Source organism: Streptopelia decaocto (genome assembly GCF_964273445.1).
Source record: "Streptopelia decaocto genome assembly, chromosome: 7".
Lineage (NCBI taxonomy): Eukaryota > Metazoa > Chordata > Aves > Columbiformes > Columbidae > Streptopelia > Streptopelia decaocto.
The window spans coordinates 47,865,584-47,890,376 of record NC_138661.1 but is presented as its reverse complement, the minus strand read 5'-3'; the positions used below and the strand labels follow the sequence as shown (position 1 = coordinate 47,890,376).

The following is a 24,793-nucleotide window of genomic DNA, read 5'->3' as shown; positions in this document are numbered from 1 at the left end:
GAGTAACCGAAGAAAATCAGAGATGTAATTTTCAAAATACGTCATATTGTGTATTATAAAGCATATCTGAGTATTATGAATTCTATTAATACGTTGAGTCTTTGCTGTCCATCTGCTGGCAGAATTGAATTCCAGGTGAGTATTCTTCTAAGGCAGAAAAATTGTCACTCTGCAACCGCAGCTTGGAAGTGGTGTTGTCACTGTACTCCTAAGCAGAGTTTCATTAGTCTATTTACAGTATTCAATTGAAAAAAAGTCCACTTACCACCTGTGAGAACTTTCTTCACCACATTATTAGGGAAGCATATACATGGCTTGCTTCAGTTTTCTCAAGTCATCTTTTTTTAGTGCTAAGTACACCCTCTCATACAGCCTTGTTGTGCCCTTGAGGTTATATATTACCGTATGGCAGCATTTACTGTTAAGAAAATGCCCTGTGAAGGGAGAACTGGGAACATTAGCTTTTTAGCCCTCATTTCTGCATAGCATATAAATGTTTCTGAGCTCTACCTGTTTGGTTTTGTTTTTTTTCTCAAAAAGAGCCACATGCAATGGCACGCTACTTGTTTTCATGAGTGTTCTGGTACATCCAAAGTGCAAGGGAACTGCACCACAGAGAGAACAAGGCAAAGTTTGGAACAAGCAAAGCCCTGTCACAGCTGCATAATATTTCTAAGACAAATAAGTACGAGTCAAACTCATTTTGTGCATAAAATCCAGCAGTTATATTAGCTGACAGGCTTAATCTTGCAGGGCGTCGCATGTACTGCTAGCCAGTAGTCAGAAACAAGCAGAGTCAAAATAAATTCTTTAACCCCATCTCCTGGTTTCATCTAGGCAGTCACATTCAGAACTCAACAAAATTAAAGCTGCTGAAACTCACAGTGAATTGAAAGAAGACGTGGTATTTTTAGGGCAGCAAAGCCTTTACAACTCTAAAGCCTGCCTGTGCTGGGAAACTATTGTGGTGCAGGCACAGCTACTGTGCTGGCTATCCTACACTTTCACGGTATAGTCTGCTACTTCACCTTTGCTTTGGGGTAAGTGTATGTAAGTGATTAATTAGCGCAGAGTAGCTAGCACACAGCCAATTAGCCAAATAGCTTGCTTCACAGTAGGAAAGCCCATACATTTCCAGACAGTGCTAGAATGTTTGTGAGTAGCTGTGAAGGACTTCTAAAGAAAGACTTTCAGATCAACAGGTAATCCAGCAAAGCATCAGAATTTATGCATGGCATGTATCACATATTCTATGAAAGTCCAGACTTGTGCAAAAGACCAGCATATTCCACTGACAATGTTTTATTCCTGCTAGCCACATGGGCAATAGTCTCACTGAAGGAATAGTAAACCTGAAATGAAATTTTCCCCTATTATAACTGATGAGAAGAGAGTGCCAGAACACAGGCAAAGAGTCAGAGCAGTCTGTACTGGCAAACGCAAATAAACTATGCATAGCTGGCCAGGAGAGCTACAATTAAATGTGTACCAGCTTCCTCACATTCCTTTGTAATTAATTTTTATTCGTTCTTGCAATGAGTAAATATTTTAAAAGTAACAAATGCGCAGAATAGCTAGGTTTCACCTATTAAAATAAGCATTTGAATACCATTGTGAAAATTCTACAATTCCCTTTTTTTCTCAGTTCCTTTCCAATAAAAACCTGACATTTGTATCGTGAATTAGTCCTAGCAACTATCAAGTCTGATTCTAGTACAAGTGACCAACTACTGCCAATAGTCTGAAGAAAAAACAGGATATAGAGATTTATAGTGTTAACAGAATAGAGCAAGTAGCCAGAACTGTTAAATCCTATTTCAACTTTTGTCAGGGGGTCACTATTCAATCTGTTCAAAAAACTGAGTGAAAAATTTTCAGCTCTAAGGCATGCTAGAATGTATGGGCAAATGTGTGGGACACTGCATGTGAATAGTGAAGTCCACATGAATGTGGACAAGCTCTATCCATATAGGCACTAAACAAGCTGTAGGAAATTCCCACTTCATATCTGGATGAGTAAAAAAAAAAAAAAAAAGTAAAAAAAAAAACACAAAACAAAACAACAGGAAAAAAACATAAAAGTGTTATGGGCAAATAATAACTGGATAGCAAAATATAACTTTTCATTTTTGCACAGGAAAACTCATAATGCATAATCCCACTAACCTGCAAAGATGCATTTTAACAAAAATTTAAAACTCTGAGATCTTCATATAGAATGTACACCTGTGCATTGATTCGAAAGCTACTGAAAACGTATTTGAGTAATGCCACTGATATGGAATCCACAGATAAAGATGGAGACTACTAACAGTTGTTACCAATGTTGAAGAGTAAGACAAAGGGGGCCTGTCTCCCTGCTGGAGGAGTCACTGATCATTATCCTTTGTTGAGTCATGAGGGGACTTTTTAATATGAAATCAGATTTGATATTGTCCACAAAACAGGTAAGCTAACTAAAGTGTGTTTTTACAGACAATGTACTTATTGACAGCACCTGAAAGAGCTTGCACCCGTTGCTTCAATAAACCTCATTACTTGTGGATCTAGTAATGAGAATTTCTCATTGAATGCACCCAGACCTATAGTATAATGGGCCCAGATTGTATTATGCTATTTGTGCATATGTGCAGTGTGAATATTCAGTGATCACGACTGGCCTGCACTATTTGTGAATCTAATTGTGCTAGTTCAACGTTAATGTGCCCAGAACTATAGTATAAAATATACTATTTGTCCATCTGTGCGCCAGACTGGCTGTTGAGCACACTAGACTTATAGTGCCGACTTGATGTTACTTGCATCACTCAGGAGTTCAATCTAGCTGCCTTGCACGGGGCTTAGCTTCTGCTAAATTAATTATCTTAATGCAACACCACCCCCTAGACCTCCCTGACTAAAGGAGAGAGGCTGCAGCAGGAGTTCAAGCTTCTTAAAGCTTGCAAGGGTGCCACCATGTGACACAAACCTGTTCCCAGAAAAGGGAGAGAGATATGTCCTCCTCAGGGCACTCCAGCAACTTGTTTGAAGAAATGGTAACTGCTATAGGGCCCTTCTGCCCTTAACTTTGAGCCCAGTACCATGCCATTTCCCCAGGTTCCCCTCAGCAGTCCACCCAGGAACATACAACAGCAAATGAGACAAGCAAGCAAGCAAGAAAAAAGGCAACAGCTAATCCTAGAAGCAGCAGAAGGCTTCCTACTGAGGTGCTTTGGTATTACAGTGAGACAGGTTTTTAACACTGTTGGTCTACGTAGCTGTGAAAGTTCCTTTGGCATGTTTTGTATCAATAGGAATAGTATCTCCTGGCAGTTTCCAGCATGAGACGTTGCCATCTGCCAGTTCTAAGTCCCCCATAAATGTCAGGTGAGGGATTCTGAGCTGTTTTGCACTTCCAGTCCTATACTGCTGTGCTATAAATAGCAGCACAGCAACATGTTTATTAATCCCCATATGCATACATGTATGGGGATGCCATGTGTTTATATAAATGTGCGCTTTTAAGGACAAATCTTTGCTCAGTTACTATCACAAAAGTAGTTCTTACACAGATAAGGATCAGACGCCTAATTAATGACATAGCTTTCTGCCCCAAAGGAAGTGTAAAACAACCATACTCAGTACACTGCTTCTGCCACTGTACGGGGCCAAGAACCCTCTGCACGTTTGGCATGAATTTGCAACAAAAGCCTCTAAATTCTGTATGACTGGAAACTATGGTTTACCTCCAGACATGCTCTGCCCCAGTCTGTGTACCTCATGATGATGGGGCCAAGTCCTGTTCACTAGCAGTTTACGCACGCAAATGTCCCAACAAGCCATGGCAGCATCTTGGACTGTGGTCGCAGAAGCAGCTGTGCTGCCAGCATGCACATGAGCAAACAGAAGATGACAACAGCCTGTGTGCTGGTTTTGTTGGGATTGAGTTAATTTTCTTCACAGTAATTACAATCTTTTCTTTTTGTAGCCATCACAGTCCTTTGGTTTGGATTTAGTATGAGAATAATGGGATAACATACTGAACTTCCCATGCTTTTCTTTACAGTAGCTAGGCTTTGTTTTGGAGTTGGTATGAAAACAATGTGAGAACTCACTGATGTTTTGGCTGTTGCCAAGGAAACCAAGGACTTTCTCAACTTTCCAGACACAGGTGCACACAGCATCTGGTAGGGGGCATAAACAGGATAGCACCTAAATTGACATCTAGACTAGTGAATGAGATATTCCCTACCATTAGTGTCAAGCTCAGTATATAGCCGAATCTAGCTTTTCTGGCTTGTTAGTTTTTTTTGACCATTTTGCCTTTTTGCTCTCTTTTCAGGATTGGTTGTTCAGGACCAGAGTGCTCTCTTTTCGCAGCTCGGTGAAGTCATGTTCATGCATGCACTACTGTCTGGATCTCCGCTCTTCCAGGATCAGCTGTAGAGGACCAGTGTTTATGAGCAATTGCCTTGTTTTATATTATTATTTTATTTTATGCCCTTATTATTATTATTATTATTATTATTATTATTATTATTACTATTATTACTATTTTCTCCTTTTTTCTGTCTTATTATGCTGTTCTTATCTCAGTTTCTTGCTTCCCTTTTGATTCTCTCCCCCATCCCACTCGGGGTAGGTGGGGGGAGTAAAGGAGTGGCTGTCTGGTGCTTGGTTGCCAGCTGGAGTTAAACCACAACAGCCTGCCAGGAACCTGCCCAGTGTGGCACACTTAACGGAGGATTATCAGTAACCAACTGAGGGTAAACTTTTATTAACAATCTAGTCTGAATCAGGAGTGAGCTTCTGGAGTGAAATTCCTGACAATGCCCACCTGTTGCACTTTGGTTTGCATTGCTGAGCTATGTTGGGGCATATGCACTGAACTACTTTTGGACTAAGCTACACCAGGAAATGCACTCTAGCAACACACCTAAGGATCTCCAAATACTAACCAGTGTAGTGTGGACTTATTAGGACCAACTATACCTCCTGGGCAGAACTTATTCACGTATGCATAGCCTGAAGCCAATCTCATGAAACATCAGTAACATGGACATAGTATAGTACAGTATGGTGTGCCAGCAGTATATGGCATCACACCCCTATCCAAGAACTGAGATATGAAGATACTACATACAGACAGCTGCATACCATTTATTTGTGGTATACAGAATCTCAGAACAGTTAAGGTTGGAAGGGACCTCTGGAAAGCCTCTAGTCTACTCTCACATCCCCAGTTACATGTTACGTATGTTTTGGCATTTTTTTACATTAAGAAAGCCATGGTCCTAGATGGTTGGTGGTTAAGCTGGACACAATTTTCATACTCTAGAAGAAATAACATTGATATTTTTTTCCTTTAGGCTGAGAAACCTCTTGAGAAACAGGTTGTTCAGCTTGGAGAGGAGAAGGCTCCAGGAAGACCTTATTGCTGCCTTTCAGTACTTAAAGGGGGCATATAGGAAAGATATTTTTTAGCAGAGCCTGTTGCAACAGGACAAGACATAATGGTTTTAAACTGAAAGAGACTGGATTTATATTAGATGTAAGGAAGAAATCTTTTACAATGAGGGTGGTGAAACACTAGAACAGGTTGCCCAGAGAGGCTGTAGATGCCCCACCCCTGGAAACTTTCAAGGCCAGGCTGGATGGGGCTCTGAGCAACCTCATCTAGTGGAAGATGTCCCTGCTCATTGCAGTGGAGTTGGACTAGATGACCTTTGAAGGTCCCTTCCAACCTGAACTGTTCTATGATTCTATATAAATTTAAATGCCCTTAGGAATAGCCCAGAGCTTAACTCATGTCTTGAGAAAATAGTAAAAAAAGGCTACAGGGCAAAAAGCAGCCTGGAAAAATTACAGTTTATTGACAAGGTGTTTATATTTTTAAAAAGTCAAGAAATAGATCAGTCATAGTAAAAATTATGTCTTGAGTTTTTCAGCAAAACTTTAAAAAAAACGAAAAAGAAACACAAAATAAAGACAAGTATTGTTTTAGTCAACCCAAAATGTTTCCTTAATACACAGTGTTTTCCTTTGTATTAGAGCCACTGACATTTCCTTTTTTCACTGACCTTTTTTTCAACTGAAAAATAGGTTTGACATGAAAATGTTTGGGCTGAAACTAAGCGTTATATTTTTGAAAAGTAAAAATTGAATATTTTTCCTTTTTAAATTCCCTTTCAATCTTATTTTCTTTAAAGCACTTCAGTGAATTTGATTTCTCAGACATCAGCGAACCTGAAATACTGCATTTTTATGAACTTCATGCCATTCTCCTACAGATGCCTGTAATTAACAGAAACAATACTTAATTATTTTATGTCTTTGTTGGTCTGGGTTTTTTATGTTTGTTTGAGGGTTTTTTTTTATTCTTCCTTGTAAGGATCTCTGATTTGGAATTGCTTACATGAGATCAAGTATGTTCTAGATAGAAGTTAGAAAATATTATGATCTTTGAACCTAGTCTGCTATCTTTCCCAAGCGCTGAGACATGTATCGCAGGTAATTGTCTTGAAGCTTTAAGTAGAGGCTTTGAAATTAATATAGAATTAAGATTATAAAAGCACACTTACTTTTATTGCTTGTGTGCCTCTGGAAATAGCATTTTAAGCTAATGAACTGGAGGTTAAAAGTGTTAAATATCATACTGACTTGGTGAGAAAGGAGTTTTAATAGGCAGATCGACAATAACAGAGATGATGTCTTTGACAGATCCAGACGGTGTTTTCAAGAACTCATACAATTAATTGCTCTAAATATCAAGTATTGCAACACAGAAAACAACAGAAAATGAAAAGGTATTAAATAAGAAGGTACCGAAGAGGAAGGCCCACTGGTTAGCACTGCACCTTCTCCCCACATCCCTCACAGCTTGCTCCTGTATGAAGACAACTCTTTGCAGAGACAGCTGGGCACTGCAGGCTAGGGTTAGTGTGGGCTCCACATCCCTTCACCTACACAGCCTAGGCACTCCTACTGTCGCCAACACTGAGAAGGAATCTGTGTGCCAACCACACTCCTATGCAGGTGAAACAGGGTGAAGTTTTAGTGACAGCCTTTTTTAACTGAAAAACTGTGACCCTTTAAACACTGCTCACAAATTTAAAGTTATTAGCAATCTTGGTTGGGATAGCCTGTAGATCAAGGGGAAACATGAAGATGAAGAAGAAAACTTAAATGTAGTAATTTCCTAGTATAGAAATACAGAACTGCTTTGTAAGATAGAAAGTATCCATAGAAAAAGAATATAGGAACAATCAAGTTTGGAAAGGAGGAATGGACCACAGCTGGGATTTTTTGTTGTTTGCTTGTTTGTTGACTCTGCATGCAGTATTTCTGCTACTCTGAACAGAATGGTAGTTCTGCATCCATGACACTTCGTATTACATAAACACTATTTGTACTAAGTGTCCATAAAACTGTGAAGTACAACTACTTCACTAATCAAATCACAACACTAAGCATTTACTCAGACTTCTTAATTTTCAAACATAATAATATTTCAACATAATAATATTCCACTTCACTAGATGTATTTTGTAACAGGGTGCCTATACACACGCACACATAGACTTGCCTATTAACTGCATATCATATATCCATAAGGGTAACATTTCTGTTTTCATAAACCTGCCCTGGAACTGTTCTCTAGCACCAAGACCAGGAGAAATGGAAGAGCCTAGTCTCCAAAATACCCAAACTGCCCACTGGGAATGGCCACTGGCCCATGCTGACTCCTTAATCATGCCTGTGAACTGGGAGAGAGCTGCATGTCAAAACCATGGCAGAACTGCTCTGAGGCTGACCTGCACATAGAGGGTTAAGCTCCCAGCTCAGACACCTGCTCTGCCTCTGTTTAATTTACTACTATATATGCAGTCATAGTGTCTCCTAGTGGCTACATTCTTGAAGGAACAGACACAAACCCAAACTTCACACCTGAAACTCCCACTTTTCAAAGGTATACAAAATACAAATGCATCTCTAGATTTTTAGAGTATCTAAAACAGCATCACTCAAGTAAGTAAAATAACATAAAAAAACACTCAATGTTTAATATCCGAGTTACAAAGTCACATGCTGATTTAACATCTAAAATCTATCTCTAGCTTATACAAATGTGGGTTTTAAAAAACAAGATCAAAACAAAAAACCAACCACCAAACAAAAAGTAACAAGGTATTGCATTCTTTCCCTTTTGAAACAGTAACACTGAAGAGAGAGATGAGACCCATAACAAAACCATGTGAAGCAAGGTGTCCAAGACTTTGCTCAAAGGTCTGAAGGCAAGCATGGGCATGAACTGGATCAGAGTCAATCTCATTTAATCTTTAGGTCCTCTAAGACCCAGTAAAAGTAAAGGAAATGCTTAAATGCTCTGCTATGGTAAGTCTCCATAGGTTCAACCTACTGCATTCCAAGTTCTATGACAGACATCACAATCTGTGAATATGTAGTAATGTCACTGGATCTTTGAACCATGCTAAAGACTCATAAAAAGCAATGCTGGCATAAATCAGAAGGCTACTTCTCCCAGCAGCACGCTGTCTGCAGTCACGGCCAGCACAGGATGTTTAAACAGAAAACATAAAAACAAGCAACCCTGAACAGTACTAATACTCGGTTCTAGCCCTTCCTCCTTGAACTAGCTATTTTCTGTTTTCAGCACCAACTAAACACCAAAAATCCATCTTGATAATGCAACCTGTATCAGGGGACTTTGTGAAAGGAAGACTTAACAGTCAAGATACAGACAGTGTATTCAACAGTAAGCCAAAGCTGGAACTACAGCAAGGTAGACGCAGAGGATGCATGGGTCTGATTTTGCCATGTTGAGGGACTTTTCCTTTCTCATTTTCAACTGACTGAAGCTTTACATTGTCCACTATTCTTTTGTAACAGAAAGATTTGGGCAGCAAATTTCCATACATGGATAAGCTTAACCAAATAAGACATTCAAAGAAAAAAGTAATGACTGGAAAAGCACAGACAAAAAAATCTTTCCTAGCAAATCCTGGCTCTAAATGACCACTACTTTATAACAATGGAATACAGATTTTCCTTCCTCTATGTATATATAGGGGCCTTTTGTTGTTTGCCAAGTATCCCGTCACACCTCTGACATCTCCACTTTGGAGATTTTAAGCAAGCTCCCCTGTTAGAGGAGAAATAACACATGGCAAAAATTATTGTGGTTGGAGCAGTTCTATCATAACAAAATAAACCCTTAATATACTTCAGATCCCAACCAAAGTACCTATCTGAACATCAGACATAAACCTGGAGTGCATAAAGTCCCCACCTCCAGCAGGTTTTTCTCCATGTACCTGTGTGTGCCTGAGATATACTTCTCTGCTTGCAGCAACAGGCACTTTCTGATACCTTTTTCCCACTGTGCTGGTGCTGGTGGAAAGCCTTTCTTTAACAAGGTCTAGTCAGTATTCACTTTCTCTGATTATCTTTATGGTGTCTGAGTTTGCTGACCTTTAGACCAGAGTGTAAAGCTTACCTCTGTCCTCAGCTTTTTACCTGAGGGGAAAGAAAGATGACAATTCAGTTTTGGAAGAGGTTCTCACTGGTAAAAAGGGATTGACACGTGAAACACTTCCCACTCAACTTGTTTTCTACATCTTCTTCAGCTGTCACTGAGCACTAGTTGGATCATACCAAACAAACAGTTTCAGCTTGTCTTAGTCCAGGTAAGTTTCCTAAAAAGTTTGAAATCAAAGCCTAAATGTTTTGTTTATTTTCTCACCCTGACAGTTTAGCTCTGTCCAGTAAGAAAAGCAAAAGTATTCCTCAATTGAAGCCTTTCTTTTTCTGTTTTAGCCCACCTGTTCAGTCAACTTATTTTAAAAGCACCTCTCTTTCTACACACATTTAAAACCTCTTTTCACCCAAAGTTGGCAAATCCATGTAATACAGCCACCTCTTATTATGCCTCCTCTTATGAAAACCCACATTCCCCTACCAGTCCGAAATAAGCACAGACTTCTAGAGCCACCTTATGTGGGAATGTAAACAGCAAATGACTGGAGCAGCCAGAGGGGAGTGAAAGTTGAGTTAGTCTAAGGATATAGAAAGGACAGGGAAGACAGAGCTGCAATCCTAAGGATATAGGCTGGTTCCTCCATCTCAGAATTTCATCATCATGGCTCCAATTATTTGTTGACAGAATCTAGTTAAATTATTTCATTGTCAGATTAAATGCTACACAGCAGATTATACTGTTGGGCTGCTACCAAAACAGGAATGTACAAATTTGTAGGAGAAATTCCCCATGAAGGCAAAGGAGTAGCAAATGGTAAATTAGTTACCTCTGTCACAGTCCCGGGAAGAGCCAGAAGACCCCCACAGATTTGCCCTCTGTCAGACCTGAGGGACTGTCCTTTTCCTAAAGGAACCAGAGCTAATACTTTCTAGCCTTCCACTCCTCCCAAGCCAACTGCTCAGAGGCCACTCCACAGACAGCCAGTTCATTCCTTTATCCAGGTAACAGGACACTTGCGTGCACACTCTCCCAGACATGTGTCTGGTTATTTAAATCAGCTCATTAAGTCTTTTAGCCTGAGAGACATGAAAGCAATATAAACAGAGCTTCTTTTTGCACTCTGTCCTCAGAGAGTCCTATCCAGAGCAGATCATGCTGATACAACCTGACAACATCCAGGGATAAAGGGGAAGCTCACACCAGACACAGTCTAATACTAGCTAGCATTATAAGAGGGTAACTAGAGATCAAACAAATGTCTTCTTTCCTTTCCTACTACCAGTTACTCTGTAAACCACACAAGTCCACAGTCCCACCAGAGCAACAAATTGCAATCCTGTCACAGGTAGGGAGAAAGGTTTCCTTCCAAAGACACTACAGGGCTGAACTGTGTTTGCTTTTCTTTAAAGCCTCTTGTATAACTCTTCACCCTTCCCAGCATTTCTCTTGCTAGCACTGTAATGCATTTGCCACAAAACTGCAAAACTCCTCAAGAAGTTGGATTTGTTTATTGCCTTTTTAAGGGGTGGGTATGGGGACAGCTTCTTGATTCTTTTTGAATTGTATTATTATTGTTGTTGTTATTATTATTATCATTAGGATGCTCTAGCCTGCACCTCTGAGTTAACCATTCATTTGGACTCTGCTTTCAGACAGGTGGTTTAAGTATGATCTGCCCTCCGGGAGTTAAATAAAGAAGTGATGGGAGGAAAAGCAAAACCTTTCCAGTGGCTCATATTTGAAATTCTTTTTTTCCTCTCCTAAATGGGGCTTGTCTGCTTCTCGCTTCCTTTCGCTCCCTAATTATTCCATTAGGGAATGGCGAGTGGCAAGGATTAACAATGAAGCAGACGACAGAAAACTGTTACTAAAAGCACAATGCCGGAACCCCCCCTCATCCTCCCGTTCCTCCCTCCCAAGAGACGGTCCCCCTCACCCTTCTGTGGATGTCATGGTCCCGAAAGCCCCTCTGTCTTCTCAGGAGTCCAAGGGATTATTTTGGACAGTGGGGCGAGAAGGCGGTTGGCTATTTGGGGTAACCCTCGCTTGCGTCTGGGAAGGAGCACGCAATTCCTTGTAATCCTGGGGGCTCCGTAGGGCGAGGATCCGGCAGCTCCGCTCCTCGGCTCTCCCCCACCTCGCAGCCGCCGCCCCAACGAGGGGTCTCTGTGCCCCGGGGGCTGGCGCTGCTACCCCGAGGCCGCTCAGCAGTGGCCGGCAGGGCGAGGAGGCGCTGGCACCTGGGCTACGATCCCCGGCGCCCTCCCCTCGCCGTGGGGTGCGTGTGCGTGTATGTGCGTGTGCGAGAGATGGGGGTGACTTCACATCAGTACGGTGTTGGTGGAGGCTGGATTGGAAAGCTTTAGCCCTCGAGCCGTGGATTTGCAGTCTATCCCTCTCTATTTTAGGCACGGGCTGACATCACGAGCCGTTGGTACTCCTATAAATCCCCCCAACCGCTCCTTGACAGAAGCGGGGGGGCCGCAAAGGGGGGCAGCGAGCCCCTCGAAAGGGGAGGGCCGGGCACTGCCGACCGCGACCTGCCCTGCTCGCCGCGGACCACCACCGCGTCCCCAGAGCAGGCCCGGCCCTCCGCACAGAGAGCGCCCACCGGGACTACGAGGAGCCGGCGTGGAGGGACGGCAAGGAGCGAATCCACACACACACTCCCTAGGTGTCCGGCTGCCACCTCATATCCCCTGGCGGACAGGCCGGCACTCAGGCGGGAGAAGGGTTCCGCAGGCCGTCTGGTCGAGGGGCACGCCACCGCCTCCACGCCTGGCCAGGCCGTGCTCCCCGCAGCCGAGGCACCTGCCCCGCCACGCTGCGGCGGCAGCCTCCCGAGGCCGTACGGCCTGGCGCGGCGCTGGACGGCCGCCCCTCGCCGGGCCCGGCCCGGCTCGTTCAACCTTTCGCGAAAGCCGTCTTGCCGGAGCGGCACGGAGGTGGCTGCCCACTGCAGCAGGACCGAAAAGCCGCAGCGGGCGGCGAGCGGGTCCGCCCGCCCCTAAGGACTATCAGGGCGCGGCGCGGCCGCATCGAATGCGCTGGGCCTCGGACCGGTAGCGGCACGAGGCGGTGCTGCCCCCTGCCGGGGAGGCGGGGGCGGCACTGCGGCGGAGGCCCGGCGGCGGCGGTGCCGCAGGCTCAGCCTGACCGCGGAGCAGTGCCCGGGCGTGCCAGGTCTGGCTCAGCCCCGCGCCGCTGTGGCCCCAGGAAGAGGCCGCCGTCCTGCGGATGGCCCCTGCGCCTCCCCGCTCCCTCTGCTCGCTCGCACTGCCCAGGCACAGGCCCGTCCCGCGCTGCGTCCCTACCTGCACCGCCCGACGCCTCCGCGCCCCTCGGCACCGCACCTCAGCACCGCTTGGGGGCGCAGCGCGTGTCCGTGGCTTGGCGGGCCGTGGGATCGAAGGAAGCTGAGGTGCGGTCGGGGCCTCCTACCGCCGTGGACGCAGGGCACTGCTGGTGCGCGCCCCAGTCCCGCTGCGGCGGCTCCAGCCGTGCTGGGGCAGGAGCCGCCGGGAACGCGGGAGGGAGGACACAGCCAGGGCACGGCCTGGATACAACCCTGGCCACGGCCACCCCAGCAGGCCCCTCTCCAGAGCAGGAAGGGTTGGACAAGGACTCATGACAGCTCAGTTCACAGGAAAGGATGGGGATGTCCTGGTGAGACCTCTCCTACTTGCTTCTTTGCCTTCTCACCGCAGCACAGTTTATGCTGTAATTTTCCAGATCTTGCTACCAACCACAGGCTGGCCTGGCAGCCCCCTGCTTGGCCCCAAGGCTGCAGCTGGGCCATGTTTGCAGTATAGGGCAGTAAGTTCTTGTACCATTAAGTAACCACACTCTTCTGATGGGGCATGGGATACTCATGCCATGTCAAGACACTGCTATGCACCTTAGCTTCATTTTCCCCCAGTAGAGGCTTTGCGTGCCAATCTCAGTGCTGTCTTTATATGTAAGTCTAACCAACCTGATGTCCCATTTCACATGGAGGAAACGTTTCTGCCATAGCCTGTTCCTTCTGCACCAAGGAGCTGGCACAGAAAGCCAGCAGCCATGTGGGAAGCTCCCTGCCATGATAATCTGCAAGGTTGCAGGGGATGCACAGCTGAGCAAAGGCTGACTGACCTTGCCCACCACATCCACTTCACCAAGACAGCTTTCCTGCAACCAAGCTGATTCCAGTACCGATCCTTAAAAATGACAGGATGCAGCATAGTATGCATTCCTTAGTACTAATCAAATACACATTTTTTTTTCTTGTAATCTTACCATGGACCTAGGTTTTCAACAGAAACGGGATACCAGGGTGATTCCATTAAAGTCATTGAAGGTATGCCTGGCAAAAGCATGTACTTTGCTATGTCCATTTCCTTACAAGTGATCTTTTTCAGCTAAGCATCTTGGCTTTTGGGAGTAATTTAATGCATTGCAAACCCTAAAAGCATACAAAGGGTCAAGTATAAACCCATTGGAGTGAGTAAGAATACAGAGACTGTTTTGCTCCCTTCTTTTCATAGCAATATCTTTATGGGCTTTCCAGAATGCATAGCTCTTTCCTAGGACTGAAGATGTGCTGCTATCCATGTTGTGCTGTTTCACACCCCTTTCTCCAACAGATGGCATAGATCCTCACCTGTTTAGAAAGAGATGTTTGAAACAGTTTTGCATCTTAAAAATAGATCCTAGCTATCCAAGAGATTAGAGATTCCAGCTTACACTTTTTTTCAAAGATTCATCCCCTATTTTTTCTCATTACTGGCATTAGATGTTAACTCCTGTTCTGCTCAGGCAGTAAGTATGAACTACTGTGAGTTGGCCTGCCAGACAGGATGGACAAGCTGATTTATAATTCCTGCAAATACTAGTAACGGTACAGATGCTTGGATATGTTGATATGACTGCTCACTTGTACATGTGAATACATATGTCATATCACAATAGAAATAAAACATTATGTTTGCATTTAGAGATTACCCAGAATTTAATATAGGTTTCAAACATCATTGAGGTCCAGAAGTAGAACCAAATGCTACACCTAATTCCTCTTTCTCTAAAGGACTATGCTAAAATTTGAATCCTGGGAAGGAGAGAAGCCTGGCTGTTTTCTTGCTTCTGTTTTCTTTGAAGAGCATCATGACCATAAAAAAGAATGGGGATTGAATTCTGCTGTGCATGCACAGCTGTAGCAACCTCCTCCTGTGATTTTCATTCCATGAAATGCTCCAAGTTTCTCTTCAAGAATGTACTTTTGTATCACATACAGCCAGTGAAATATTGTGGCTGCCAAATCCCAGAAATGTTCAGCTACTTGTTCCCAGATCTCTGAGTGATTTCAAGCCAAATGGGGATGGGATTTAACACTGAGGACTTAGAGGATCAGTAAATACTAGGCATGGCTGATCTTTAGTAAAAGAAGGAGAATGAGGGTTAGAGCTGGAATTAACACAGACTTTTGCAGATCTGTGTGGACTACCTAGTTCTCTAGTGGACAAATCCCAGAGACAGAAAAAAAAGCTTAGGGTCACTTCTTCCCTCTCAGTTGTAGCAGTGGAGAACAATAATGCTATGGAGAGCAATGCAGTTACTGAGAAAAGAACAAGCTCACAGACCTTCATGATTTCTGGTTTAGGAGGAAATTTCTCTTACCATTAGAGTGTAGAGACTCTCATTTAATAAATCCATGTAAGAGCTCTGACTGGGCAAGTGCTGCGGAGGCACACCAAAAATCAAACCAGGCAGACAGCAAACTCCAAGGGGAATTTATCTTTTTCTGACCAAAATCGTTTAACCACTGATAAACCAAGAATGTGTTCATAATCAAAATCACTTTACTCTCTGACAAACACTTAGTAAACTACAGGTTCACAGAATCACAGAATGGTTAGGGTTGGAAGGGACCTCTGGAGATCATCTAGTCCAACCCACCTGCTAAAGGAGGTTCACCTATGGCGGATCACACAGGCATGTGTCCAGGTGGGTTTTGAATCTCTCTAGAGAAGGAGACTCCACAACCTCTCTGGGCAGCCTGTTCCAGTGCTCTGGCACCCTCAAAGTAAAGAAGTTTCTCCTCATGTTTGGATGGAACCTCCTACGTTTCAGTCTGTGCCCATTGGCCCTCATCCTATTGTTGGGCACCACTGAAAGGAGTCTGGTCCCATCCTCTTGACATCTACCCTTAAGATTTTTGTAACCGTTGATAAGATCCCCTCTCAGCCTCTCCAGGCTAAACAAACTCAGCTCTCTCTGTCTCTCCTCATATGAAAGATGATCTAGGCCCCTAATCATCTTTGTAGCTCTCTGCTGGACTTCCTCTAGTAATTTCTTGTCCTTGTTTAACTGAGGATCCCAGAACTGGACACAGTGCTCCAGATGTGGCCTAACCAGGGCAGAGTAGAGGGGAAGGAGAACCTCACTCAACCTGCTGGTCACACTCTTCTTAATGTACCACATGATACTGTTGGCCTTCTTGGCCACAAGGGCACATTGCTGACTCATGGTCAACCTGTTGTCAAACAGAACTCCCAAGTCCTTCTCTGCAATGCTGCTTTCCAGCAGGTCAACCCCTAACCTGTACTGGTGCCTAGGGTTATTCCTGCCCAGATGCAGGACCCTATACTTGCCTCTTCAAGCAATTGCTAGGGGAGATCCCATGGGCAAGGATGCTTCAAGGTAAAGGGGCCCAAGATAGTTGGTTAGTATTCAGAAACTGCTTCTTCCAAGCTCAAGATCAGAGCATTCTGACATGTAGGAAGTCAAGGAAGGGAGCCAGGAGACCTGTGTGGTTATACAGGGAGCTGCTGGGTAAGCTCAAGTGGAACAGGAGAGTTTATAGATCATGGAAGGAAGGGCTGGCCACTTGGGGAGAATATAAGGCTGTTGTCAGAGGGGGTAGGGAGGCAACTAGGAAAGCTAAGGCCTCCTTAGAATTAAACCTGACGAGAGGGGTCAAGGACAACAGAAAGAGCTTTTTCAAATACATGGCAGATAAAACTAACACTAGAGGCAATGTAGGCCCACTGATCAATGAGGTGGGTGCCCTGGTGACAGAAGATACAGAGAAGGCAGAGTTACTGAATGCCTTCTTTGTCTCTGTCTACACTTCCAGAAGCTGTCCTGAGGAGCACCGTACCGCTGAGGCCCCAGAGGAAGGCAGGACAATGGAGGAGTTTTCCTCAGTTGATGAGGACTGGGCTAGGGAGCAGTTAGGCAATCTGGACATCCATAAATCCATGGGTCCAGATGGGATGCACCTGCGGGTGCTGAGGGAGCTGGCTGAGGTCATTGCTAGGCCACTCTCCATCATCTTTGCCAAGTCTTGGGAAACAGGAGAGATGCCTGAGGACTGGAGGAAAACAAATGTCACTCCAGTCTTCAAAAAGGGCAAGAAGGAGGACCCAGGTAACTATAGACCGGTCAGCCTCACCTCCATCCCTGGGAAGGTGATGGAACAACTTATTCTTGGTGCCATCTCAAGGCATATCAAGAATAAGAGGGTCACTAGGGGCAGTCAACATGGCTTCACCAAGGGGACGATCGGATATTGAGGTGGACTGTGAACTGGCTGAAGGAAAGAAGCCAGAGAGTTGCGGTCAATGGGGCAGAGTCTAGTTGCAGACCTGTATCTAGTGGAGTCCCTCAAGGGTTGCTACTGGGACCAGTAGTATTCAATATATTCATCAATGACTTGAATGAGGGAATAGAGTGCACTGTCAGCAAGTTTGCTGATGACACCAAACTGGGAGGAGTGGCTGACATGCTAAAGGCTGTGCTGCCATCCAGCAAGACCTAGACAGGCTGGAGAGTTGGGCAGGAAAAATGTAATGAAATATAACAAGGGAAACTGTGGAGTCTTGCATCTGGGCAAGATCAACTCCAGGTTCCAGTATAAGAGAGCAGCATAGATGAAAGGGACCTGGGGGTCCTGGTGGACAGCAGGATGACCATGAGCCAGCACTGTGCCCTTGTGGCCAGGAAGGCCAGTGGCATCCTGGGGTGTATTAGAAGGGGTGTGGTTAGTAGGTCGAGAGAGGTTCTCCTCCCCCTCTACTCTGCCCTGGTGAGACCACATCTGGAATATTGTGTCCATTTCTGGGCCCCTAGTTCAGGAAGGACAGGGAACTGCTGGAGAGAGTCCATCGCAGAGACACAAAGATGATTAAGGTAGTGGAGCATCTCCCTTATGAGGAAAGGCTGAGGGAGCTGGATCTCTTTAGCTTGGAGGAGGCTGAGGGGTGACCTCATTAATGTTTATAAGTATGTGAAGGGTGAGTGTCACGAGGATGGTGCCAGGCTCTTCTTTGTGACAACCAATGATAATACAAGGGGCAATGGGTGTAAACTGGAACACAGGAGGTTTCACTGAAATATGAGAAGAAACTTCTTCACGGTGAGGGTGACAGAGCACTGGAACAGGCTGCCCAGGGGGGTTGTGGAGTCTCCTTCCCTGGAGACATTCAAAACCCAACTGGATGCATTCCTGTGTAACCTCATTCCTGCTCTGGTGGGGGGATTGGACTAGATGATCTTTTGAGGTCCCTTCCAATCTCTAACATTTTGTGATTCTGAGATTGTTGAACTTTGTTAGGTTCTTCTCTGCTGAGTCCTCCAGTCTGTCCAGGTCTCGCTGAATGGCAGCACAGTCTTCTGGTGAGTCAACCCTTCCACCCAGTTTGGTATCATCAGCAAAACTGCTGAAGGTGCACCCAGTCTCTTCATGCAGGTCATTGATGAACCGGTTGATCAGGACTTGACCTAATACTGATCACTGGGGAACCGCCCTAACTACAGGCCTTCAGCCAGACTCTGCACCATTGATCACAACCCTCTGAGAATAGGAGGTGGAATTTAATTCCTTCACAACCAACTCAGGCGATCCCTAAACTTTGGAAGGAGGATTCAAAATGCATCATCACTTACCTATAATATGTGTGCTCTCAGCCTTGAGGAGTTTCCTTACATGGTATCCCAGCCTATGGGGGTGAGCCCCCAACTGAAGACCTGCTGCTCCATGGGTGCGGTGGAACTGGCTCAAAGTGGCCCCCTGCAAGACTACACTTATACCCTAGGTTGAATCTGATCTGTAGTCATATATGATCAGTGGTCTAGAAACTTCTCTGGACCAAGGCACTTCATTGGCTAAGGGCCCTGTCTGTCAACCAAGGCGTGTATGTGAGCATAGGCAAAATGCGTGGTTTACCAGTCAATAAATTTCTGGAGCTGTTGAAGGTGGGGGGGAGGAGTACACCTGCCACAACAGGTCTGGTTCCAATGAAACATTATATTCCCTTGTGATTTCATGCTGTGTTGATAGTGCTAGGAAGAAACACATATTGACTTTCTGCAAGTTTACCCTTCTCAAAAAATGTCACCTAATTTCCTGATTTTAGTTTTAGAGTTAGGTTGTGGTTGAACTCAATGATCCTGAGAGTCTCTTCCAACCAAAATGATTCTATGATTCTCCTTCTGTCAGTGTGGGAGTACCACACATTCACTGGCACATGTTTCTCCCAGCAAAGGAATGAAACACATCTTATTTTTCACATTTAACTCAGAATTTATGTTGCTGTTGTTGCCATGCAGTTTGTCAGCAAGCATAATCTCCTGGCAGAAGGAGACAAGCAAACAAGATAAAGAGCAATATGCTTTGCTTGTAGCCTTAAAGCTTTTGGTTTAAGCAACATCAACCTGTCCTATTGCTGGTGAAAACAATAAAAGTGCAAAGGCATAACACATTAAGTCTTACTGCACAGGAAAGCAATAAATAAATTACAAGGAATGACCTCCAGTACTAATTGCCCTATTAACAGCAGTTTTCAAATTCAAAAGTAGGTGGAAGCTACTGAATGCTAAGAAACTCTTAACAAGTTTTCACAGCACCAGAGAATCAGATCTGAAATCAGACTTTTTAGCTTATAATTGCTATAGCCATGCAATAGGCTAGGCAGAAAATGACTTCAGGATCCAAGTCCTTCTTGGTGAGAGTCCTGAATTCTTTCATCAGATCCACAGCCTTCATGTCCAGCTATTCCTGTGAGCTGTGTTGGGCACTGTAATAACTTGGAGGTCCTACAAATTCCAGGATGTCGTAGATGACTTATTCAGGAGTCATTACTGATGGCAGGCATTCCCCTGTGCCTCCTCTCCAACTTTTTCAAGGGCTCACCTCTAGACTTGGGCCAGAGCTGAAGAGAGAATGATTTAGTGAAAGAGCAGTGATTAAGAACCATGAGGAGACTAAAGTCTCTCCACTCGACAACATGCCTGATCTTACACTTTGATGTCAAACAGTCCAGTCAAGAAAAGCCTCTGCTAAGTGTGAGATCTGGATGTTGTTCTTCACCCTGAAAAGCTACAGAGGTGTTTTTTTACCACAGAATTATGTGAACTGATGGAAACCAGAAGTTTTCCTGGGGTTTTCATGGGTCTTTGAAATAATCCACATAGAAAAAAATGTTTTTAAAAGTATGTTTCAGGTTTTCATCAGAATATAAGGTGGGAGAGAACTCCCCTGTACATTTCATTGCAACAATGAACAATCTACAATAGCATCACTGGATGTATTGAGACAAAAAAAAAAAAAAAAAGTCTTGTTATTTATGTAGTAATCAAATTTTGTGCTAATTCTGCCTTTCAGTGTGCCTGAAGAGTCCGAAGTGAGAGTCACATGTAAACAGACTAGAGCAGTAGAGAGTTCCTAGAGTGTGACAAGGGTATGTAGGTTAAAAGAGAAGTGCTTGGTCTTCCAGAGCTGCTCTCGTTCCACTCCCACACTCTCCTTCTGATCCCTTGTGTTGGTGCAAGGCCTGAGTGCTCTGGCAGCTTGGTCACCATCCTGCTGTGTGTCAGTCCTGTGAGCGCAGGCAGGGACAGGCAATGGGCACTGCTGTGACACAGCTGGCCTCAGAACAGCCTTTGCAGATAGAAAGGTGATCTCCTCAGGGCAAGACTGGAAGTTTTAATTCTTCTTCTAAACCTTCCCTCAAAAACATGCCCACAAAAGTGGCCACAGATTCAAACACCAGTGTATGGATAAACAGTGTGCGTGTGCAGGGCTGGCACACAGCAGTGTCCTCTCACAGCCAGGCCTTCTGCCAGAAAACCCAAACAAAAACCCAAACAAAAAACAAACCATGTTTTATTTAAATGTGTAAAGTACTTGGAAGGGAAAAAGATTACATTGTACTATGGCAATACAAACAGAATATACCATAACAAGCTCATTCATTGTAATGAGTTCAGGCTACTTTTTCCAGCGTCCTAATCCACTCAGTCACACAAGTCTTTGGGAGAGACTTACCATCAGTTTCTCTAGGGGACTCCACACTACAGATTAATTTCAGTCAGATTTGCTGTCCTGTTTCTGTATGTCAAACTCAGAAGCAGAGCATCGTCTTACCACCAGGGGAGACAGGGAAAATATGGCAAAACTTCTCATGCACTAGGACATTCTGTCATGGGTTAAGTAAAAGTAGCCTGATGGAACATCTGATCCTAGGACAAAAACCAGGCTGTCTGCCTTAACCTTATCCCAGATATGGCTCATCACTGCGATGAGAAGCCTAAAGCAGCAGAGACTGAAATGGATATGATAGTAATAAAATGCCATTTCCAGACAAAGCTTTCTATTTCAGGTTCTTCTCAATCCAGTCTTTGAAGGGAAGAGCTTTGGTGTAGCCACTGTAGAGTTCTAGACTGCAAGTTTTATCATAACCCCAGCTCACTAATCCCATCAGGTGCCACCTTAGCTCAGGAGATGCTTTTCCTGGCAAAGTTATGGCCGCAATCCCACCAGTCTCAGCAGGGCAGATATTAGAAAAGGCTGTGTGGTCTTGTTTGGCACAGAACATGCTGTCAGTGACACTGACTTGTATCCCATTATCTTCATACTGTTGCTCACACAACAGTGAGTCCACCATCTGAACAGCTCCCATGCGGATTGTGTCATTCTTGTATCCGGGATCTTTAATGTCAGCCAATACCTTCCAGCCAGTAACCATTATTTTTAAGTACTCTGCGGATGAAGTCAAGTCATGAGAAGATGACAAGCAAATGGGTTGAACACGACTGCTGATTCTGGCTTTGTCCAAGAGTTTTATGATGGCTATGTCAGAATCAAGTAATATAGGGTCATAATTGGGATGCACTATGATGGCAGAAATCTAGGGACGAAACAGAGTAGGAAGAATTGTAGAGTTAATAGCAATGGCAAGTCAGCAGCACTCTCCATACTACTATAATGCATGTTAGTTTATTTTGCATACTTAATCTCTACCCTTCACTCACAAACTGTTATTTCACCATAGTGCTCACTGAAATGAGAAACGTGTGAAAAGATGAAGCATCTTCTGACTTTTTTTTTTTTGTCTTGGGTTTCAGGACAGATTTTATTGCATGAAACTCTTTGTAATGAAAAGTAGTCAAGGATATTTTCAGGAAAATGAGAAGTTAATGTGCAGTTCAAGTTTTTCTACTGTTTACTGAAAAGATTTTACTTGTTTACCTGTTGTGTCATCTTAAGCGCGTAGATTTTGAAGGCCCACTCCCCTTTTGAATTAAAATGTTATCTTCTTATTGAAATTCAACCATCTTCCCACCAAAAAATACATTACATAATGTTGGGGCCAAACCTTTACTGCTAGGTACCTTGATGAAACACTACAAGAACAGATAGGATTCCTAAAAGGAAAATTTGTAAAAAAATAATATATTTCCTTACAGGAAAATCTGAAAAATCTGGAATTAGAGAAAGAAGCTGTAAATAGGGGGAGGGAAAAAGAATCAAATTAACTATGATTTTTTGTATAAAATCCATTAATTAACTCACATACCCCCACTCCAGAAACAGACACACAGACAAAATTGCTGTATTTCTCCTCATTTTGACTTCAACCTTTCCAGTTCTACTTGAAAAAAACAAACCCCTCTGGTGAGCCTGAGGTGCTATTTTTTGAGCTGGAGTCAGACATAAACTTATTTTGAGTTTAGAGCTATAAAGCCCTGAGATGTGAAATGTGCTCATGGTGTCAAAGCAGCATCTAGAGCACAAGTGTTTCCCTCATAAATTATACTGATCACTTTTGACAGCAGCTGGCATCTCTTTCTACCTTTTTTTTTTTTTTTTTCTGACAATATCACTCAAGTATGACTCATGGAACCTGAGCTGTTTTCTTAGTGATCTGTGTTAGGGGGTGAACATATGAGTTGGACAGTGACAGGGGAATTTCATAAACTAAATATGGCATGTGCCCTCCTTGTGCCACGACAGTCCTATCAGTTGGGTCTTTAGATACACATTTCAAAGAACAGTGTGTAAAACAATAAAGGTTAAGCTTTTTCTCCCTGTACAAGACAGATGTGATCAGCATCTGTCTTTGCTCATCATTTTCTGCTCCCACAAGACTTACCCGCAGGTTCTGGATGGTCTTTTCATCCCTGTCATCATCTCTGTAGAATTTCCCCAGAACTACCTTGAGCTCTGCTGTCTTGAGCACAATGATCTTGCCAAGGTCAGTGACACAGTGAGCTGCCACCACCACAGTGCGCTCATTCACCAGGGCCCCGCTGCAGATAAGGATCCAGCCCCCTTTCTGGAGACTGTTCTCCTTCACCCCATTGGCCATCCGATAGATTGCAGCTTGCCAGGGCCACCTGATAGAGGTCACTGTCTTCTGAAGAGTGATGTTTTCTGCTTTTCCACAGACTGAGGAAACACGAACACAATACGTACACAACAGCTATGAGGCCCTGGAATTAGACAGGCAAGCAGCTGATGCTGCTGATGAAGACTCTTCTGGGAAGGCAGGTTCCTCTAGGCAACCTAAACCCCACATGAAACCCAACAAACCCATTAGAATCACACACATAAAGAGAAAAATAAGGGTAACTGTCATAGGTGACTCCCTTCTGAAAGGAACAGAAGGCTCAATATGCCAACCAAACCCAACCCACAGGAAAGTCTGCTGCCTCCCTGGGACCAGGGTAAGATATGCTACTCAACATCTCCCCAGGCTGGTAAAGGTCCCCTGACTATTACCCGCTGTTGGTCATTAATGTTGTCAGGGAAGAGGTAGCAAAAAGAAGTCTTAATACAATCAAAAGGAATTTCAGAGCTTTGGGGCAGCTGATTAATTGTTAAGGTGTTTTTTTTTTCATCCATCCTTTCAGTAGCACGCAGGAATATAGAATGGAACAGGCAGGCCCAACTAATCAATACATGGCTCCATGACCGGTGTCATCAACGGGATGGAAATTTGGGTTTTTTGACCATAGGATGGTCAGTTCTTCACCACATCTTCTGACATCCAGTGAGATGCACCTCACACAGAAGGGAAAAGGGTGTTTGCTCAGGGGCTAGCAAGGCTGACTGATAGGAGTTTAAACTAATTTGGAAGGGGAAGGGGACAGTACCAGGCCAGTCAGTGATGAGCAGTGGGATGGCACACCAAAGCTTGAGGAGACACATGACAGTGAGATTCCTCAAACTGTGCCATGAGGTGAAGGGCACAATCAACCACAGTTGAAGTGCTGCTACACTGATGCACGTAGCACGAGGAAAAAGCAAGATGAATTAGAAGCCTTGGCCCGGTCCCAGGGATATGATATAACTGGCATTAGTGAAACCTGGTGGGATGTGTCCTGTAACTGGTGTGCCATGATGGGTGGCTACAGGCTATTCAGAAGTGATAGGCAGGGTAGGAGAGGCGGGGTGGTGGCACTGCATGTAGCGGAGGGGCTGGAATGCATGGAGCTGGCAGTTTGCCATGGCAAAGTTGAGAGCCCCTGGGTAAGGATTAAGGGACAGAAAAATAAAGCAGAAGTCGTTGTGGGTGTCTACTATAGGCCACCCAGCCAGGATGACAACTCTGGTGAGTTATTCTTTAAGGAACTAAGCAAAGCCTCCAAGTCATCTGCCCTTGTCCTTATGGGGGACTTCAACGTGGCAGATGACAACTGGGAATATCACACAGCTGGCACCAAAAGGTCCAGAAGATTCCTAAAGCATCTGGACAATAACTTCTTGGTACAGGTACCAAGGGAACTGACCAGGAAAGGTGCCTTCCTAGATTTGCTACTCACTAACAGAGAGGGTCTTATGGGAGAAGTGGCAATTGGTAGCTGCCTTGGCCACAGTGACCACGAAGCAGTCAGGTACAAAATCTGTGCTAATAGGAGGAAAACTGCCAGCAAGGCCTAAACTCTAGATAGGAGAAGAGCAGACTTCAGGTTGTTCAGAGAACTACTTAGTAAGATTCTCTGGGAAGAAGCTTTTGAAGGTGCTGGGGTCCATCACTGTTGGTCACTTTTTAAGTA

At 44.3% G+C, this 24,793-nt stretch overlaps 2 protein-coding genes across 2 annotated transcripts in view; both read right to left on the bottom strand.

Annotated features, from left to right (window-relative positions):
- Positions 1 to 12,819, bottom strand: part of SLC1A2 (solute carrier family 1 member 2) — a 93,436-nt gene extending 80,617 nt beyond the window's left edge. The window contains exon 1 of the mRNA XM_082058115.1: positions 12,793 to 12,819. The gene's annotated coding sequence lies outside the window, so the exon portion shown is untranslated. The remainder of the gene's footprint in view (positions 1 to 12,792) is intronic.
- A 7,802-nt stretch (positions 12,820 to 20,621) lies between these two features.
- PAMR1 (peptidase domain containing associated with muscle regeneration 1) overlaps positions 20,622 to 24,793 on the bottom strand; it is an 80,240-nt gene continuing 76,068 nt past the window's right edge. The window contains exons 10-11 of the mRNA XM_082058528.1: positions 22,888 to 23,183; positions 20,622 to 21,642 (exon numbers count right to left, since the gene is read on the bottom strand). Of these exons, the coding sequence (XP_081914654.1) occupies positions 21,106 to 21,642; positions 22,888 to 23,183 (833 nt within the window). The 3' untranslated portion in view covers positions 20,622 to 21,105. The remainder of the gene's footprint in view (positions 21,643 to 22,887; positions 23,184 to 24,793) is intronic.